We start from the raw sequence: 19339 nt of genomic DNA, 5'->3' as shown, positions 1-19339 counted from the left end.
CCTGTTGCTCCTCTTTCCAGTCTAGCTCTCTGCTGTGGCCCGGGAGTGCAGTGGAGGATGGCCCAAGTGCTTGGGCCCTGCACCTGCCTGGGAGACCAGGAGGAAGCACCTGGTTACTGGCTTCAGATCGCTGCAGCACACCGGCCGTAGCAGCCATATGGGGGTGAACCAACGGAAGGAAGACCTTTCTCTGTGTGTTTGTCTCTCTCTCTCTCTCTCTCTCTGTCTCTCTCATCTTACTGTCTAACTCTGCCTGTCAAAAAAAAAAAACAAACACATAATGATGACCTCATTTCATTGAACCTGGTTTTCTACTGGCCACTCTGATAAAAAAGGTATGTAAATTATTTAATTACCACAGTACATTTATGAGGCAGATACTACAACTATTTATCCTTATCCTATGGGTGCAGGGATGGGCTGAAAAATAAATGAGTAACTTTTGGGCTTTAGCAGATAAGCAGCTATTTATCAGCTGGTGCAGGAATATCTGAATAATTAAACCTCTGGTACAGCTCTAGTGATGTGTGAGCCAACCAAACAGCAGCCTAGGCTACAAACTCCCTTCTTCTTCATGCTTCCTGGATTGTGGGTGTGCTGACAGGTTCTAAAGCATCCATCTGGGACTGTAAAATAAAGGGTTGGTAAGATGAGAAAGCAACAAGATTGGGGTCTGCATATCTGATAATTTTAAGTAACTTCTCATTGACCACAAACTTGAAATTGGTGAAGCCAAATCTCAGCTTTTAATCACTATGCCATCATGTATAGGCATAGATTTGATTATGTTTATGTTTATGTACATATGAGTAAATATATCTGAAATAAGCATCATAGAAAATTGCTACCCTTATACGCAATATAGTCTGTTTTACTGTAGTCTGTTCCTCCATTTCTTCCATTCCTTTCTTCTTTCCTTCCTTCCTTTTTTTGGGTAGGTATGAGGCAGGAATTTTGGTTGCCCCTCTCTAGATAAATTTCACAATCAATCAGTCATGTTTTTGGGGTAGAGGAGAGTGTAGTTTGTGGTATAGCCCTGGTCATTGTGTGCATTTGAGGAGTAAACCAGTGGATGGAAGATCTCTCTGTGTCTGTCTCTCTTTCTCTTGGCCTTTCCAATAAAAAGTAGTTAACTAATTTTTTAAAGATTTATTTTATTTATTTGAAAGGCAGAGTTATAGAGAGGGACAGAAAGAAGGAGGTCTTCCATCTGTTAGTTCACTCCCTAGATGGCTGCAATGGCCAGAGCTGAGCCTGGTTGAAGCCAGGAGCCAGGAGCTTCTTCCTAGGCCATCCTCTGCTGTTTTTCCCAGGCAGATTAGCAGGGAGCTAGATTGGAAGTGGACATCTAGGACATGAACCAGTGCCCATATGGGACTCTGGCATTGCAGATGGCAGCTTAACCTCTATATCGTAACACCAGCCCCTAGTTAACCAATTTTTTAAAGTCATGTTCTGTGACTGGCGTTGTGTGCAGTTGTGGCACTGCCTATGGTGCCTGTATCCCATATGGGCATGGGTTCAAATCCTGGCTGCTCCACTTACAATCCAGCTCCCTGCTAATCTACCTGAGTAAGCAGCAAAAGAGTGTGCTAGTTCTTAGACCCCTGGTACCCATGTGGGACACCCAGATGAAGCTTCTGGCTCCTGGCTTCAGCCTGTACTAGCCCCAGAGAATGTAGCCATCAGAGAATGAAACAGCAGATGGAAGATCTCTTTGTGTCTCTCCCTTCTCTGTAACTCTGCCTTAAAACAAACAAACAAACAAACAAACAAACAAACAAAAAACATGTTCTGCAGGCAGGAAACACTGTACTATGAATGACACCAAGCAGAGGGTAGCAGGAGCAATGGTCAGGGGAAGGTGTGTTGGTCATAACACTCATGTGGAAAAGGAGGCTGAGCACAAGAGAATTTCCTTGTCTATGTGCTGTGGGGTCAAGAGGGAGTGATGCGCACAGCAGGCAGGTTGCCCAGAGAGTATAAACGGCAGAAGTAACAGGGACACTACAGAAAGGCCTCCCTCCCAAGGAGGGAAGTCCTGCAAGGGAGCTTCCAAACCTCAGCCCTTCTCTCTACTCAGCACTAACTGCCCACATTTGCTGGAATGGTGAGTGGCTAGGGGAGAAGATCATCTATGGTATGGCTCACCCAGAACATACTCATTGACCTGGTTCTTCCAGGGAAAATCCAGGTGCCAGCAACAGAAAGTGAATAGATGCTAGAGAGACAAAAGTAATGGTACTATTTACACAGACCTACTCAGATGTGTAGTACCCTGATTTCTGCCAACGAGGGGAGTGTGCCACCCTGGTGCTCAGCCCCAGCTGCTCGTAACCTCACCCTGAGCTGATCCTCCAGACTCTGACTCTGTCCTTCTGGCTCGGATGAGACGAGCTCTGAGGAGAGAAATCAACACCTCTGGGTGCAGGAGGACCTGCCACACAGACGTTGGCGTGGGGAGTCCAGGGTCTGCCTAACCTGGGGGGAGATTTCCCAAAGAAAGCCTCATGCCCGATGCCCATGGCTTCTAAGTCCCTCTCCTGCAGCCTCACAGCGCTCCACACAACACTCTCTTCCTCCTCTGCGTCCCAGTGCTGTGTGTCTCCTGTCACTCTCTGGTGTGACAGTCATTTGAGTCTGTCTCATCTGCAGGGGTCAAACTTCTCGAGGGAGAAATCTATGTTAGCTCTCTCTAAAACCCTTCCCCCTGTGCCACATCCACCCGAGTAAGGCCCCCTGGTGTCAATTTCAAGGTAGGACAAGCAGGCCTGATGAAGTACCTGGGTCAGGGTGGAAGAGAGAGAAACCCAGGGCTGGTGCCACTTGTGCTTCGTAATCACTGGACTCCCAGGAAACCCATTTTTTTTTTTTTTTTTTGGCCTTTGAGTTTCGTTCCCAGGGACACAGCCCAGCACCCTCGGCTGGCCCCATGTGTGGTCAGGGAGCAGCTCCACCTGTGTTCACTGCTCTGCTTGCACTCCCAGGGCACAGCCTGAAGGCCAGCAGCAGCCCTGAGTCTGCTGACTGGAAGAGTTGAGAAGAGTAAAGAGAGAGGGAGGTCACAGCTCAGAACGGAACAACTACTCCAAGAGGACAGGGACAGGAGGTGGTGACACTGATGTTGATATGCTTTGGAGGTGCATGATAAGAGAGTTCTAGCTGGGGGTCTGGAAGCCCAGTGATCGTTTCCAGTGTTTGCTGTACCTTATTGCCTGCTATGTGAAGGTCACGTGTGGAACACACATCCATTGGGCGCCAGGTTCTTGGAAACCATACCACCCTTTTCTTGCCAACTTGAAAAGCATATTAGGATATTGATGCTTGAGACTGTATAATTGTGTGGATAACCTCAAATATGCTCTTACTTTTTAAGAGTGTATCACTGGGGGCCAGCACTGTGGTGTAGCGGGTAAAGCCACCACCTACAGTGCTGGCATCCCATATGGGTGCTGGTTTAATTCCCAGCTGCTCCACTTCCGATCCAGCTCTCTGCTATGGCCTGGGAAAACAGTACAAGATGGCCCAAGTCCTTGGGCCCCTGCACCCACATGGGAAGACTCAGAGGAAGCTCCTGGCTCTCAGCTTCAGATCAGCACAGATCTGTCCGTTGCAGCCAATTGGGGAGAGAACCAGTGGATGGAAGACCCCTCTCTCTGCCTTTCCTTCCCTCTCTGTGTAACTCTGTCTTTCACATAAATAAATAAATCTTTAAAAATAAAAGTGTATCACAAACTTTTGTACTCTAGTCATTCAGTAAGAAATTATTTGGGGGGCCGCCACCGTGGTGTAGCAGGAAAAGCCGCCGCCTGCAGTGCCGACATCCCATATGGGCACCGGTTTGAGTCCCAGCTACTCCACTTCTGATTCAGCTCTCTGATACAGCCTGGGAAAGCAGCAGAAGATGGTGCAAGTCCTTGGGCCCCTGTACCCACATGGGAAGACTCGGAGGAAGCTCCTGGCTTCAGATTGGCACAGCTCTGACTGTTGCGGCCAATTGGGGAGTGAACCAGTGAATGGAAGATCTCTCTCTCTGCCTCTCCTTCTCTCTCTGTGTAACTCTGACTTTCAAATAAAATAAATAAAAATATTTTTAAAAAAGAAATTATTTGTAACTCATAACTGATTAAACTTTCTGTCCCAAGAACACTGTCAGGTGAGGGTTCTGCAGCATCTGGCTTTCTTCTCTACTCTGTCTCCTCACAGGGAGGACATTTCACATAGAAAGTATAGAAAACTAGGGCTGGTATTGTGGCATAGTGGGTGAAACTGCCATCTGTGGTGCAAGCAACTCATATGGGTGCCAGTTTGTGTCTTGGTTGCTTTATTCCTGATCCAGCTCCTGGCTTATGGCCCTAGAAAAGCAGTGGCAGATGGCCCAAGTGCTTGGGTCCCAGCCGCTCATGTGGGAGACCTGCAAGATGATCCTGACTTTGGCCTGGCTCAGCCCTGGCCAATGTGGCCATTTAGGGAGTGAACCAGCAGATGGAAGACCTCTCTCTTTGTCTCTCCCTCTCTACATAATTATGACTTTCAAATAAACAAATCAATAAATAAATCTTTTTTTATAAGTGCAGAGAACTCACATCACGTGACTTCACTAGGATGGTCATATCTATCTCTATCATGGCCTTTAGTCCTCATGCTCATAACTCCAAAAGCATCTTTTTTTAAAAAAAATCTGATCAGGGCCGGCGCTGTGGTAAAGATGCCACCTGCAGTGCCAGCATCCCATCCATTTGGGTGCCACTTCTGATCCAGCTCTCTGCTATGGTCTGGGAGAGCAGTGGAAGATGGCCCAGCTCCTTGGGCCCCTGCACCCGCATGGGAGACCTAGAAGCTCCTGGCCCCTGGCTTCAGATCAGCCTGGCTCCAGCCATTGCAGCCATTTGGGGAGTGACCCAGCAGATGAAAGACTTTCTCTCTCTCTCTCTCTCTCTCTCTCTCTCTCATCCTCTCTATAACTCTGCCTTTCAAATAAATAAATAAATTTTTTAATAAATGTATTTATTTGAAAGGTGGGGGCAGGGAGAGAGAGAAATTTGTCTTCCATCTGCTGCTTAATGTTCAAATGCTTGCAACAGCCAAGGCTGGGAAAGGCTGAAGCCAGGAGCCAGAAACTCAACTCCATTCTCTAATGTTGGTGGCAGGGATCCAAGAATTTGAGCCATCATCTGCTGCCTCTAAAGGTATGTATTCACAGGAAGTTGGATTTGGAAATGGAACTCAGACTCAAACTACAGGATACCCATATGGGATGTGGATGTTCCAGGAGGAATCTTTTTTTTTTTTTTTTTTTTTTGACAGGCAGAGTGGACAGTGAGAGAGAGAGAGAGAGACAGAGAGAAAGGTCTTCCTTTTCCATTGGTTCACCCTCCAATGGCCACTTGCGGCTGGCGCGCTGTGGCCGGTGCACTGCGCTGATCTGAAGGCAGGAGCCAGGTGCTTCTGGTCTCCCGTGTGGGTGCAGGGCCCAAGGACTTGGGCCATCCTTCACTGCACTCCCGGGCCACAGCAGAGAGCTGGAGTGGAAGAGGAGCAACCAGGACAGAGTCTGGCACCCCAACCGGGACTAGAACCTGGTGTGCCGGTGCTGCAGGCAAAGGATTAGCCTATTGAGCCACGGCGCCGGCCTCCAGGAGGAATCTTAACCATGGCATCAAACACCTGCCATACTCTAAGGGGATCTTAAACTAAAAGGCAGGGGTTCAAATCCTAGCTCTGTAAGTTGTGTGCTGCTGGGTGAGAAAGCCAGACTGTGTAAGGCCCAGGGTAGAACTCAGTAAGAGACAGATTCTCCCTGTTTTCCATCTGAGCCTTCATTTCTCTATTTCATTGAGTGGTTATAATAAATCCACTGGTCTGAGAGATGACAACAGTCCCTTGAGATTGCACATATGCAAGAACAGCAGAGTATTGCACCAACATCAGTTACTGAGAGCTAACATTACCTTTTCTTGGAAGTTGATGAACAGTTCAGAAACGCATTAACATCAAACCCAAGGGTGAGCACTTGGTCTTTATTTATGGCTGTAAGAGAAGAAGCTTGATTAACCTGAAGCCTGACAAAGAACAGGCACGTCTGAAGTCAACAGATTCCCTAACTCACATAACACAACCGAATGCCAAGCAATGGCTCCAAGTGCTTCTGGAAAATACCATGGGCTAAGGTTTGGGAAGTAGGATATGACTTTTCCTTTGTATGACTTGAAACAGTGGGTCTCACAACTCAGTGTAAATCAATATCAGCTACAGAGCTTGTACAGATACAGGCTGCAAAGCCTACCTTGAGTCTCTGATGCAGTGGGTGTTAGGTAGGGCTCAGGCTCAATTTATTTTTTTATTTTTTGACAGGCAGAGTGGAAACTGAGAGAGAGAGAGAGAGAGAGAGAGAGAGAGAAATGTCTTCCTTTGCCGTTGGTTCACCCTCCAATGGCCGCCACGGCCGGTGCACCGTGCTGATCCGAAGCCAGGAGCCAGGTGCTTCTCCTGGTCTCCCATGGGGTGCAGGGCCCAAGGACTTGGGCCATCCCCCACTGCACTCCCGGGCCACAGCAGAGAGCTGGCCTGGAAGAGGGGCAACCAGGACAGAATCTGCTGCCCCGACTGGGACTAGAACCCGGTGTGCTGGCGCCGCTAGGTGGAGGATTAGCCTAGTGAGCTGCACCGCCGGCCAGGAAGATGAATTTCTCCAATTTCACAGGTGATGCTGATGCTGCAGGTGATGCTGGTGACTACACTTGGAGGACAATTGGTTTAAAAGAATTCGAACATTAGAAGGGGTAGATATGTTTTAAAATGCTACAAAATGCCCAATCATAGAAGTTATCATTTGACCCACAGAGAAAGGAATGGGATTTAAGAAGAGAACTGGTTATGCTGTCAAGGGTGAATTAGGATGAGGGCTGTTGACAGGTCTGTGGATGAGGGTCAGGAGGCCATTGTTGCCACCCGGTGCCAGGAAGGTAACAGCATAAGGAAGAACAACATGTATTTCTCCCATACCCTGGCCTGTGAAAAGAGTGACAGGACTGAACATCGACCCTCAGCCTGTGTCCCTCCCCCGCTTCCTGCAGAGCCGCCAGTGGCCTCCAGCCTCAGTACCTTAACAGCCCCCTCCTCCCCTGACTGGATCAGAGCAGCCTCCTGATCCACAATCAACCAATCAGATTCACTCTCAAGAATAATCTGAATGAAGAGACAATGAGAAGATGGTGTTTGAGCTGTGAGTCCAGACCTGAAGGTTCTTAGCATCTTGGTCAGAGGTTTGCCAGGGTTAAGGTAATGAGGATGTGGATCAAGGGGAAGCAGGGCACTGGCTAGACAGAGACAAGCACTAGGCAACCCTGCCAGGAGGGGCAGAAATGAGGGACCTTGTAGGGAGAGGTAACTGAAGGGGATATAAAGGTAGAGATCGGCTGTCTGCTTACAACTCACATCCGATCCTGATGGTGCTTATTTCCATGTGAAGCATCCTGGGCATACCCGCATAGAAGCTCTCCTCTTTCTTGGGACGGGGGTGCTTGCTGCAAGGCAGCATCAACAGGAAGGCAGGAGACACCTGGTGCATGGGAGGTGCCTCCGGACCAGCCTCCTCCCTTAGAAACCTCAGACTTTGAGACTGCTACCCACCAAACCAGTGTGCCAAATGTCACTCAGAACCTCTCCCCAGTCTTCCACTCACCTTCGAGAAGACTGAAGAGCAGGCTGGCTGGGCTCTTCCTGGAGGAGGGGCAGTCCTGGAGTCTCAGAGTGAAGATGAAAACTTTCACTTTTGGCTCAATGGTCTGAGAAAGATAAGGACCAACAAGTAAACCCAAACTTCCTAGGAAGTATCTTCGGATACCAGACAAAGTTGCAAGATGAGAAGCTATAAACACTCATTCTTACTTTGGAAATTACCTCCAGCCTAATTTAATGAGCCGGTAGCAGACTCCAAAATAACCTACGCTTTCAATAACACAGGCCACAATCCCCACAAAAGGGACACATACGTTTAATACTTCATCACAGGGCTATGAGGTACCTCCTTGAGTCAGGAAGTATGTTAGGATAAGGAACAAGGCCATCCACTCACATCAGGAATCCATGATACCCAAGAGACTTAATTTAGGGGCCAGTGCTGTGGCACAGATTAAACTGTTGCTTGCCATATCAGCATCCCATACGGGTGCTGGTTCTGGTCCTGGCTGCTGTACTCCAATCCAGCTCCCTGCTAATGAGACTGGGAAAGCAGTGGAAGATGGCCCAAGCCCCTGAGTCCCTGTTACCAGGGGGGAGACTCAGAAGCAGCTGCTTACTTCTGGCTTCGGCCTGGCCCAGCTCTAGTCATTGCATCCATGTGAGAAACAAACCAGTGGGTGGAAGATCTCTGTCTGTCTGTCTGTCTCTCTCTCTCTGTAACTTTGCCTTTCAAATAAATAAATTTAAAAAAAAAGCTTAATTAGGATGCCACCAGCACCATATTTATGGGCGTCTAAAGTCTGCTTCAAGATAATCCCAAGTGAGAGGGAGGAGAGACGGGTGTAGTTCAGACAACACCAGCCTTGGGCCAACAGCTTTGCAAGCTGTCAATGGCTTCAGAGGGGCTCAATCTACTTTTTCTACATATGATGTGTTTGAAATTTTCCATAATAAGAAGTTAAATGAGTTGTCATCATTACATTGTAACACATGTAATTCTCCTTGTTTCTAGCTACTTCAGTATTAAGAAAAACATCTCTAAGCTGACATGATTGAATGACCTGTTTTGAGAAGGTTAGGGTTTGGTCATTTCTTCCAAACCAACTTATTCTTCCTCTGAGCAGTTATAAGCTACTAACAGGGACCAGAGTTGTGGTATAGTTAAGCCACCACCTGCGATGCTTGCATCCCATATGGGTGCCAATTTGAGTCCCGGCTGCTCCACTTTAGTTCCAGCTGCCTGTTAATGTGCCTGAGAAAGCACAGGATGATGGCCCCAGTACTTGGCCCCTTGACACCTACGTGGGATACCCAGATGACGCCCCTAATCCTGCCTGGCCCAGCCCTGGCCATTGTAGACGTTAGTGAAGTGAACCAGTGGATGGAAGACCTCTCTCTCTCTCTCTCTCTCTCTCTCTCTCTCTGTGTGTGTGTGTGTGTGTCTCACTCTCTGTGTAACTCTGCCTTTCAAATACATAAATAAATAAATTTTTTCTTGAAAAATGCTACTAACAGAGGCCAACTGCAACAACTTCAAAAGAAGCAACACAGTCTTCATTTTCTCAAAGCTACCTGGGACCAAGTCCATTGTTTACAGAGCAGGCATCTGAAGCCTTAGAAGCCAAATGAGTTGGCCCTGACCACACAGTCACTGGGCAGTGACGCCCCAGGTCTCTTGCTCTTTGCCTGTGCTGGGTGACTGCAGGAGAGCCACGTAGTTGAGGGTGACCTGTTCAAAGAACCAAAGTTCCTTCCTTCCTGAAAGATCTTTACACAGGGTGGGGACGCCTGTAGTGTCACAGGATGGTACGGCTGGAGGAGCCTTGGAGACTCTCTGTCCTGTCTCTGTGAAGTGAAGAACCCCCTGAGATGACAGAGCCTTTTCTGAGAAGTGGATGTGAGATCCCCTGTGGGCCTCCTGCAGGGTTCAGACTCTATGATATGACCTGGCTCTCCACCCAGGTGCCAGGCTTGATGATGTTCTCAGGCTCTGAGACATCTGTGTGCTGTCAGGGCCTGGGAAGCTAGTGAGGGTGCACAGTACTCTGGGGGAGTGCATGGAATAGGAGCAGGTGCCTGCTACCTCCTGCAATGCCACAACCCACCACCTACAGGAAGAGGTCCCTTTAAGAGGACAGTGGGGCACCAGTACGAGGAGGGAATGTGTTGAGAAGGCCACCGTGGACAACACGGTTCAGGGTCCCATGGACACAACTTGGCCCCTCTCTTCAGTGAGGACCCTGCTGTTCTTCCTGTCCTGCGTGTGGTAACCATGCTTGGGAAATGCTGCCTGGTATGTACCAGAGCCCCAGAGAAGAAGACTCCTCTCTGGCACAGCTGTTGCCACTTGTCACTCTGAATCTTTGAGCTGCAGCTGAGCTGTCAGGTGCAATGGGTGGAACTGAATTCCTATCAAGGAAACAAAAGGACCAAGAACAACTGCCTGGCATTTAATCCTAATAAATAGCTGTTTTAAAATGGAAAGTTTTAAAAGGGGGGAATGTTAGGAAACTGGCGCAGTTGTAGCCAGGTGGCCGCATGGCCCAGCTACCTGAGCCAGGCTCCACCCCCATCCTAATGGCATTCGCTGCTCCTGCTTCCCTGCCCGCTCTCAGGCAAAGTTTTAAAAGGGCCTGTTCCTGAACACATGCTCTCTTGGCCCTTCTCTCCTGCTCTCTTTCGGTTCCTCTCTCTAGCCTCCTCCTCTGGTCTCTTGGCTCTGCTCTCCTCTCTCCTCTTCTCTGCTCTATCTTCTCTCCTTGCTAGCTCCTCTCCTCTCTGTTTCTCTCTTATATTCTTTCTTTTCCTTCGCCGCCCCTTCACTCCGGTCTGTAGGGTGTTCCCCAATAAACCCTTTCCCTTAAAAAAATAAAATAAAATAAAATGGAAAGTTTTACTAGGTGGCTGGCTGGCTGTGGACTGAGGCTTCACAGCATTGTTCAGACACTGGTGGGAGCAGAATCTTGACAATGTTGTGACATAAAATGAGAACACTCCGGACCACATCCTCAAGAATAAATGGTGCCAGTTCTGCTGCCTGCCTCTCAAAGGCCTGCTGCATCTGTGTGACCTAGATGGTTTTAGAACATGAGCAGTGTCTGAACCCCTTAGTTTAGCAATATGCTCTGGTTGAATTCCTCATGGAAGTCATGGGTATAAGCTGACCTGGAAGACAGCATTTTTAAGGCCCAGAAATCTTGGCCACAAGCCCACAAGTTCAGGCTCTGGGTTGCACGTAAGTTCAGATTCAGGTGAGAAGGTGTTTACAAAAACAACTAACATCATTTATAATTTAAAAATGTTACACCTGTCATAATGCACCTACACAGTTTAGATTTATCTTTGTTTTGAGAAGCAGAGTATTGTTCAAGAATGAGAAGACCCTGGTTCTAATCTCAAAATCAACACCCACTATTCAGAATCTGTACTTGGCTAAGTTTCCTAAACCTTGGAGCGTGTTGTGGGGTAGAAACCATGTGTGGACTAAGCTCCTTGCACAATGACTGGCATGAAGCACTATATTGACAGAGTTCCTGTGGATGCATTGGTTGGCCTTGATTGTATCACCCTACTGTTGGTAGATAAGAAAAGCAGTGGTGTCTACACTGGAGGCTGGAAGCACAGACATTGGGATTGGATTGATGCTTGTGTATCCATTGCAAGTCTCCTGCCTCAGCGTCAATATAGCTGGGTCACTGCTTGGCATTACTGACTTGCCCTTTCAGTGGATAGTTCCTTGGATAAACCATTCTGCTGGTGGTGGAGGTGGTGGGACTCCAAACTGAGGGTTGTGAATAGGGGTTTCCCAGCCTGCCTCCTGATAGGCACAGGATTAAAAAGAGAGAACAATGGTTTCATGCTCCAACCTACAAAGCCAAGAGTTCTTATATGAGTGAATCCTGGTGGTCAGGTATCTGCAGAGAGGCCTGAGAGAAGACTGCTCTTCAGGGTTATGCACAGGATCACGAGGAGGACTTGGAAGGTGCAAGAGAAACAACTGTGCATAGTCAGTTATTTCCCATAAGGAAATGGGAGATAGTTGGGACTGCAAGGAGTTAAGTAAAGAAGTCACACAGCAAGAGCCAAGTGTAAGGGATAGTTGGGTAGGAGGCTTCCAGCACAGCTCTCTGACAGGCCAGCAACACGAGACTTGAGAAAAACAGAAAAACAATAACGGGTATGGTAAGCAGACTCCCGATGTTACTGGAAGGTCCCCATAGTTGGAATTGAATCAATAGACTTTGGTGTGAAATTTTTAAAAATTGTGGTAAAATAAACAACATAAATGTTATCTCACCAATATTTAAGAGTAAAAAATCAAATCATGCTGTTGGGTAAAGCTCACCACCACTGGCAAATATTCTTCTTATAACTCAGAATGAACAATGGATTTCAGTTCCCAGTAGGTTTCTTCCCAAAGAGCAGAAGGTCCATGTGACCATTTCCTTCACAAGATAGCCCCGTTATCCTTTCCAGGAAGACTGCCTGACAGCCCAAGCTTCTCGGGATGCCTTCGATGGAAACCCCAAATGCCCCTCAGTAGGCCTTCTGACTGTGGGTGCAAGTCCAGTTCATGCATTAGCCAAAGCTTTACATGTCTAATAGGCTCTCAGGAAACTTAATCATAATCACCAGTATGAAAAGGTCTCACATTACCTGCAATTTACTCAGCTTCTCTGGTAGACTCGTCTCACTTTGGCATTCATAAGACAAATCAAGAGAGAGGAAATCAATCGAGTCCTAGAAATAAACAGGCCATTAGAACATAAGCATTTTCAAGACAAAGAGTTGTTCAAGGAGTTCTTTTTTGTTTTCCTTCTTACTACTAAAATGAATAGTACAACATTGGATACTCCAAGGGAGAAAGAAGTGGGAGAAAGGATGGGGATGGAGTGAGAACATGTGTGTGTTTGGGTGTGCGTGGAGGTGGGAGAGGTTTGCCTGTGTGTGTGGGGAAGACACCATCTATGTTTACACTGTCTATATGATCAGCCCAGGAACTGGCAAACAGAAGCACTCAGTTGAGTGTGTATGATGAAAGGGACGAGTGAATGAGTGAGGATGCAGAAATGGTGGTAACCACTAATGTAGCGGAGCACCAGGGGAGAGTGTTGGAGGTGAGAACTGCCCTGTGTAGCATCACTCTCCTGATCCTCACACTTCACCAGGATGGAGGCAGTAGAGCCCTCAGCCATCATGAGCTCCATAGTGATCTCTGCAGGCCCTACTGACATTTCGGTTTCTGTTTTAATTTTAGGCCATATTTGAAGCCCACTCAGTTAGCCCTGGCCTGGCCCATTCTACTAGCCAAGAGCACAGCCGTCATGGTCCCGGTCCTTGACAAGTGCATCCACCCTCTTATTAAGGATTACTCCTCTGCCCTATCACTGGCCTGCATATGCTCAAAGAACACCAGATCCACAGTCAAAACACGTGGAGGACTGAAGACAATGGCATCTGATGAGAATCAGGTGCACTGTGCTTTACAATTGATTACCCACATACTCCCTACTGCTTTCCCAATCATTCAAACTTCCCCCTAAGGCACCTCTGTGATCTTGCTTGTGTGTGTCAGTTCTGTACAACACACAATAATTGAATTCCAATTTCTGAAAGTCACATTAGGTGGGCAGTTTCAATTAAAGATAAAGGCGATCTCAAGAAGTATACAAATCAATAGGGAGGTGTAGTTAACATGAAGAAAAGGCAGAAAGTCAGAAGTTAGAAAAAAATCCCACACCAGTGGTTCTCAAAGTTTAGTGGGAATTAGATTCACCTGGGAACTTGGAAACCCACAGAGGCCCAGGTTCGTCCCATCATGGTCAGCAGTCATCTCTGTATCCTTTACTAGCTCTCAAGATTATTCTGAAACACACTAAAGCTTGGTAACTGCTGGTATGACAAATGGCTAAAGTTTCCAAGTATGGAAACGGGAATCTCAATTTGAGATAGCAATTAATATTAAGCAAGGCCTCCTAAAGAAAGGCATGTTCACATGGTCATTAACAATGGATGGGATTTTTCCAGAAGATTTGTGGAAGGACAGAGGTCAGAAAACACATCAATAGGGCAGGCGCTGTGGTGTACGGGTAGGACCGCCGCCTGCAGTGCCGGCATCCCATATGGGTGCCGGTTCAAGTCCTGGCTGCTCCACTTCCGATCCAGCTCTCTGCTATGGCCTGGGAAAGTCATAGAAGGTGGCCTAAGTCCTTGGGTCCCTACACCCTCATGGGAGTCCTGGAAGAAGCTTCTGTTTCCTGGCTTCGGATTGGCTTAGCTCCAGCTGTTGCGGCCATCTGGGGAATGAACCAGCAGATGGAAGACCTCTCTCTCTCTCTCTCTCTGCCTCTCCTCCTCTCTGTGTAACTATGACTTTCAAATAAATAAATAAATCTTAAAAAAAAAAAAAAGGGGTCGGCACCGTGGCTCACTTGGTTAATCCTCCACCTGCAGCACTGGCATCCCATATGGGTGCTGGTTCTAGTCCCGGTTGCTCCTCTTCCAGTCCAGCTCTCTACTGTGGCCCAGGAGGGCAGTGGAGGATGGCCCAAGTGCTTGGATCCCTGCACCCACATGGGAGACCAGGGGGTAGCACCTGGCTCCTGGCTTTGAATCGGCACAGCACCAGCCGCAGCAGCCATTTGGGGAGTGAACCAATGAAAGGAAGACCTTTCTCTCTGTCTCTCTCTCTCACTGTCTATAACTCTGTCGAATAAAAAACAAAAGAAAAAGAAAAAAGAAAGAAAAGACATCAAGCAGAGAGTGCGGGAGAATAGGAAACAAACATACCACAGACACTAAGACAAAAAGTGCAGTACACAAACACACATACACACACACAGGAAGGCTCAAAGGGATTAGTACCTATTTAGGGGAGTATGACATAGAATACATACTGATTAAGATAGAAAATAGAGGCCAAACAAACACATGAAAAAATGCTTAGGATCACTAGCCATCAGGGAATACAAATCAAAGCCACAATGAGGTTTCACCTCACCCCAGTTAGAATGGCTTATTACAGAAATCAACAAACAACAAATGCTGGGGAAAAGGGTACCCTGATCCACTGTTGATGGGAATGTAAACCAGTAAAGCCATTATGGATGGCAGTATGGAGATGTCTTAGAAACCTGAATATAGACCAACATATGACCCTGCCATCCCACTCCTGGGAATTTATCCAAGGAAAATGAAATTAGTATATGAAATAGTTATCTGTACCCCCAGATTTATTGCAGCTCAATTCACAATAGCTGAGACATGGGATCAACCTAAATGCCCATCAACTGAAGACTGGATAAACAAATTTGGTATATGTACACTTTGGAATACTACACAGCGGTAGAAAAAAAATGAAGTCTGATAATTTGCAACAAAATGGATGAATCTGGAAAACAGCATACTTAGTGAAATAAGCCAGCCCAAAAGGCACAAATACCATATGTTCTCTCTGACCTGTGATGACTAATCGAGCACCTAAACGGCAATCTGTACAAGTGAAATTGACACATTGAGAAGCAATGACTTTGAATAGCCCTTGTCTGTACTGTTGAAGAACAATCTTTTTATTTATATGCTGTTTGCTGATCTCTTTACTTAACATAAAGTTAATCATATGTGTATAAAGTTAATTGAAAATAGATCTTAGTAAAAAATAATAATGGGAATAATAGAGGGAAGAGGAAGAGGGGTGGGAGTGTAGGTGGGTTGGTGGGCATGGTGGGGAGAATCACCATGTTCTTAAAGTTGTAATTATGAAGTGTATGAAGTTTGTAGCTTTAAAGCTATATACTTCTGCATACATTCCTATGGATTTAATTCTAAGAGTACAGTTTAAAAACTTGCTATGAGAAGCCAAATCCTCTTAAGCTGAGTGGTAAAAATAGCATTTTAAGTGTTAAAGTGATCAGTGATCATATGGATAGGATTAAGTGTTAAAATGATCAAATAAATAGGATTAAGTATTTGGTAATAATAATAGAATTAAAAGGAGTGAATGCTCCAACATGGGAAGCAGTCCACACAGCAGACTCATAGAATGACAATTTAGGTAGCACTCTGACCTCAGAATCACCCCTTAAGGCATTCTGGTCTGGCTGAAAAGCCCACAAGGGCATTTCAGGTATGGAAAGACAACACTGTCATGAAAAATGTCCCACATGAAGGACTTCTGTGGGTGAGACCCCAGTGGAAAGAAGGGGCCATCAAAGAAGGATGTACTTTTCTCTGAAAGGAGGTGAGAACTTCCATTTTGCTTATGGCCTTGTCTAAATACTGACAGAGTTTGTGGATTCAAAAGGCTTCCATAGCCTAGGCAGCTGATGTCAAGAGCCTGGGGTGATCATTGACATCATACATAAGAGTGTTAATTAAATTAACAACAGGAGTCACTGTGCACTAACTTCCCATGCAGGACTTCTGTCATCAGAAAGTTGTATTATGAGAGTTAACAATAAAACTTGTTCTCAAAGATTTATTTTATTTTAGTGTATTAAGTGGAAGATATTCTTACATCTCATACGTTTTAGTTATGCCTAAGTGTCCAACTCTATTGCTTTTTTTCTTAGGTGCTTCCTTAATTAAAGATAAAACTGTTCTCAAGGACCTACTTTCTTTTAATGTATTAAATGGAGGATATTCTTTTTTTTTTTTTTTTGAAATTTTATTTGTTTACTTGAAAGTCAGAGCTACAGAGAGGCAGAGGCAGAGAGAGAGGTCTTCCATTCGCTGGTTCACTCCCCAGATAGCCGCCATGGCCGATTAGAAGTCAGGAGTCAGGAGCCAGGTTGAAGAGGAACAGCTAGGACTGGAACCAGTGTCCATATGGGATGCCGGCACTGCAGGCAGTAGCTTTACTTGCTACGCCACAGCACCGGCCCCAGTGGAGGATATTCTCATGTCTGATAAGTTATAGTTAAGTCTAAGTGCTTGCAAAACATGTGTCATTCTTGGGTGCTTCTTTAAAGTCAATTAAGTTTCTCAAAAAAAAGTGAAATTAATTTTGAGATGCAATGACTATGAACAGCCCTTGTCTCAACTGTTGAGGCATAGTTTGTGTGTGAGAATGTGAATTGTTGAACTCTTTACTTAGTATAGAGTTGGTTTTCTGTGTATAATATTAATTAAAATTAGTGGAGAATGGGACGGAGAATGGGAGAGGGAGGAGGAGGAGGGTTGGGTGTGTGGGTGGGGGTGGGTATGGTGGGAAGAAGAATCACTATATTCCTTTTTTTTTTTCTTGGACAGGCAGAGTTAAGTTGTACTTATGAAATGCATGAAGCTTGTATTCCTTAAATAAAAGGTCTCTTTGGGAAAAAATCTTTAAAAAAATAAACAAAAGAAAGCAGAGGCCAGACATGCACACACTGGAAAGTCCTGAGAGACTGGTATCCATTTAGGGAGTGTGGCCTGGAGCAGGGAATGCATCAGATCTGTGCTGTTAGATTACTCAGAAGCACTGCATGGCATGGGCAGGGCAGAGAGATCAGTTCAAAGGCTGCTGCAGGACAAGCATTTTTCTAATCAGTACTCAACTCTCCTGAGTATATATTTCATAGCTGTTACTACCAGATATAAAGTAATTTAGACAGCATCTGGACATGTAATTGGCCTGCGAGTTGTTTATGCCAGCCTTATCACATGTAAACTGGTGAATCTAAAGAGTGGACCCTGACACACGGGGTCCCTATGAAAGTACAGATAGTAGCAGGCAGGACTGCATCTCCAGCACCTTGTCAATTCCACAGAACTACAGATATCAGCACTTTTCTTGATGGTTTTGTACATTTCCTCACAGTCAAAATAGAAGCAAAACTGTTGATTTCTCAGGTTTTTCCATTACTTAAAACACTAATAGACCATAGTTCAAGAGGTATAGTTGGAAGCTGCACCATGGCTCACTAGGCTAATCCTCCGCCTTGCAGCGCCGGCACACAGGGTTCTAGTCCTGGTTGCCCCTCTTCCAGGCCAGCTTTCTGCTGTGGCCAGGGAGTGCAGTGGAGGATGGCCCAAGTACTTGGGCCCTGCACCCACATGGGAGACCAGGATAAGTGCCTGGCTCCTGCCATCAGATCAGTGCGGTGCGCCGGCCACAGCGCACCGGCTGCGGCGGCCATTGGAGAGTTAACCAACAGCAAAAGGAAGACCTTTCTCTCTGTCTCTCTCTCACTGTCCACTCTGCCTGTCAAAAAAAAAAAAAAAAAAAAAAAAAAGGTATACTTGGGAGATGTAGAAACTAGGAGAGGTACTCTAGAGAGCACATTTGAAAAACTCTTCTACCATAATATCTGTTTTGCTGTAGACTGATCTCTCCTTTAGGAAACTATTTTGGACTCTTTCAATTAAAAAAAAAAAAAAAAAAAAAAAGAACAAAGCAAGCAGAGGCATCTTGCATCTATGTATAGGCAAATTGACATGGAGCCAAACAAGAGCTGGAACTACAACAAAAGAGATTTTGTTTTTAAAGTAATCATGAATCTAGAGAATGTACACTACTCAGAAGAGGCATCTGCAAAACTGTCCAACCAAAAGTCAAAAATTTCCCTCTTCTTTTTTAACACTTAAAACCACAGCTTTCCCTGGCTGCGCTCTCTGTGGGCTCTTATCACCTTGGCAAGTGCAGACGTGGATGATTCTAGCAGCAGCTCCGAGATCTCTTCAGCCTGGAGGACCACGGAGACCTTTCCTCCTGAAACCAAGCAGATTAGTGAACAGCAAGTGAGCGAGGGCAGGGGACTGACTGCGGAAGCCACTGGGGCATGCATTTCCTTTCTATTTGGTGTTCACCAACTTTCCAAAGTATTTCTGAAGAAATCACCCACATGACTTTCCTCCAGATGAGCGATTTTAGAAAATAAACTGGCTTACAAAAATAATGCTCCTTTAGAGAATGCTTTTTATAAACAAGATTATAAAATGTAGAGTACTTGGAAAAGTCTGTTTAAATGAAACAATACCTTATCCTGCCACCAGCAAGACAAGAAGGGGCAAGGAAAGAACTCTTTTCTGAACTTATTTTTAGGGGCTGGCGCTGTGGTGTAGCTGGTAAAGCTGCCGCCTGCGGTGCCGGCATCCCATGTGGGTGACAGTTCGAGTCCCAGCTGCTCTACTTCCAGTCCAGCTCTCTGCTGTGGCCTGGGAAGGTAGTGGAGGATGGCCTGGATCCTTGGGCCCCTACACCTATGTGGGAGGCCCGGAGGAGGCTCCTGGCTCCTGGCTTCGCATCGGCTCAGATCCAGGCATTGCAGTCAATTGGGGGAGTGAACCAGCAGAGAGAGGATCGATCTCTTTCTCTCTCTAACTCTGCCTTTCAAGCAAATAAATAAATCTTAAAAAAAAAAAAAAAAACTTCGTTTTAAAGGCAGGATGCTCCCAGGAAACTGCTGTTACTTGGTTCTTATTTACTGTACAAAAATCAATAGAGTCCTACTGTTCATGGAGGAGGAAACAAATGAAATATAAACATGTGTAGCTCATACCCACTTGTTTTGCCATGATGTGACCTATCAATCATTCTCAAACTTTTATATTTCTCATAATCAGTGCCTATTTCCAGGCCTACCTCAGAGATTCAGTCAGGGGACTGAGGTAGGCCCAGGAATGTGCATTTTAATGTACTTCCTCGGTGATTCTGATGCACCCCACAATCACTGCT

General features: G+C 46.1%; 1 protein-coding gene across 1 annotated transcript in view; it reads right to left on the bottom strand.

Moving 5' to 3' along the window:
* Positions 1–19339, bottom strand: part of LPH (lactase phlorizin hydrolase) — a gene marked incomplete in the record, with an annotated part of 72489 nt that overhangs the window by 36727 nt on the left and 16423 nt on the right. The window contains 11 exon segments of the mRNA NM_001101689.1: positions 2754–2762; positions 2764–2769; positions 4729–4738; positions 4740–4745; positions 4747–4751; positions 5930–5932; positions 5935–5942; positions 5944–6030; positions 7685–7787; positions 12340–12423; positions 18294–18373. Of these exon segments, the coding sequence (NP_001095159.1) occupies positions 2754–2762; positions 2764–2769; positions 4729–4738; positions 4740–4745; positions 4747–4751; positions 5930–5932; positions 5935–5942; positions 5944–6030; positions 7685–7787; positions 12340–12423; positions 18294–18373 (401 nt within the window).

This window comes from Oryctolagus cuniculus, chromosome 3, assembly GCF_964237555.1.
Source record: "Oryctolagus cuniculus chromosome 3, mOryCun1.1, whole genome shotgun sequence".
Classification (NCBI taxonomy): Eukaryota; Metazoa; Chordata; class Mammalia; order Lagomorpha; family Leporidae; genus Oryctolagus; species Oryctolagus cuniculus.
This window is presented reverse-complemented; position numbering and strand designations above follow the sequence as displayed.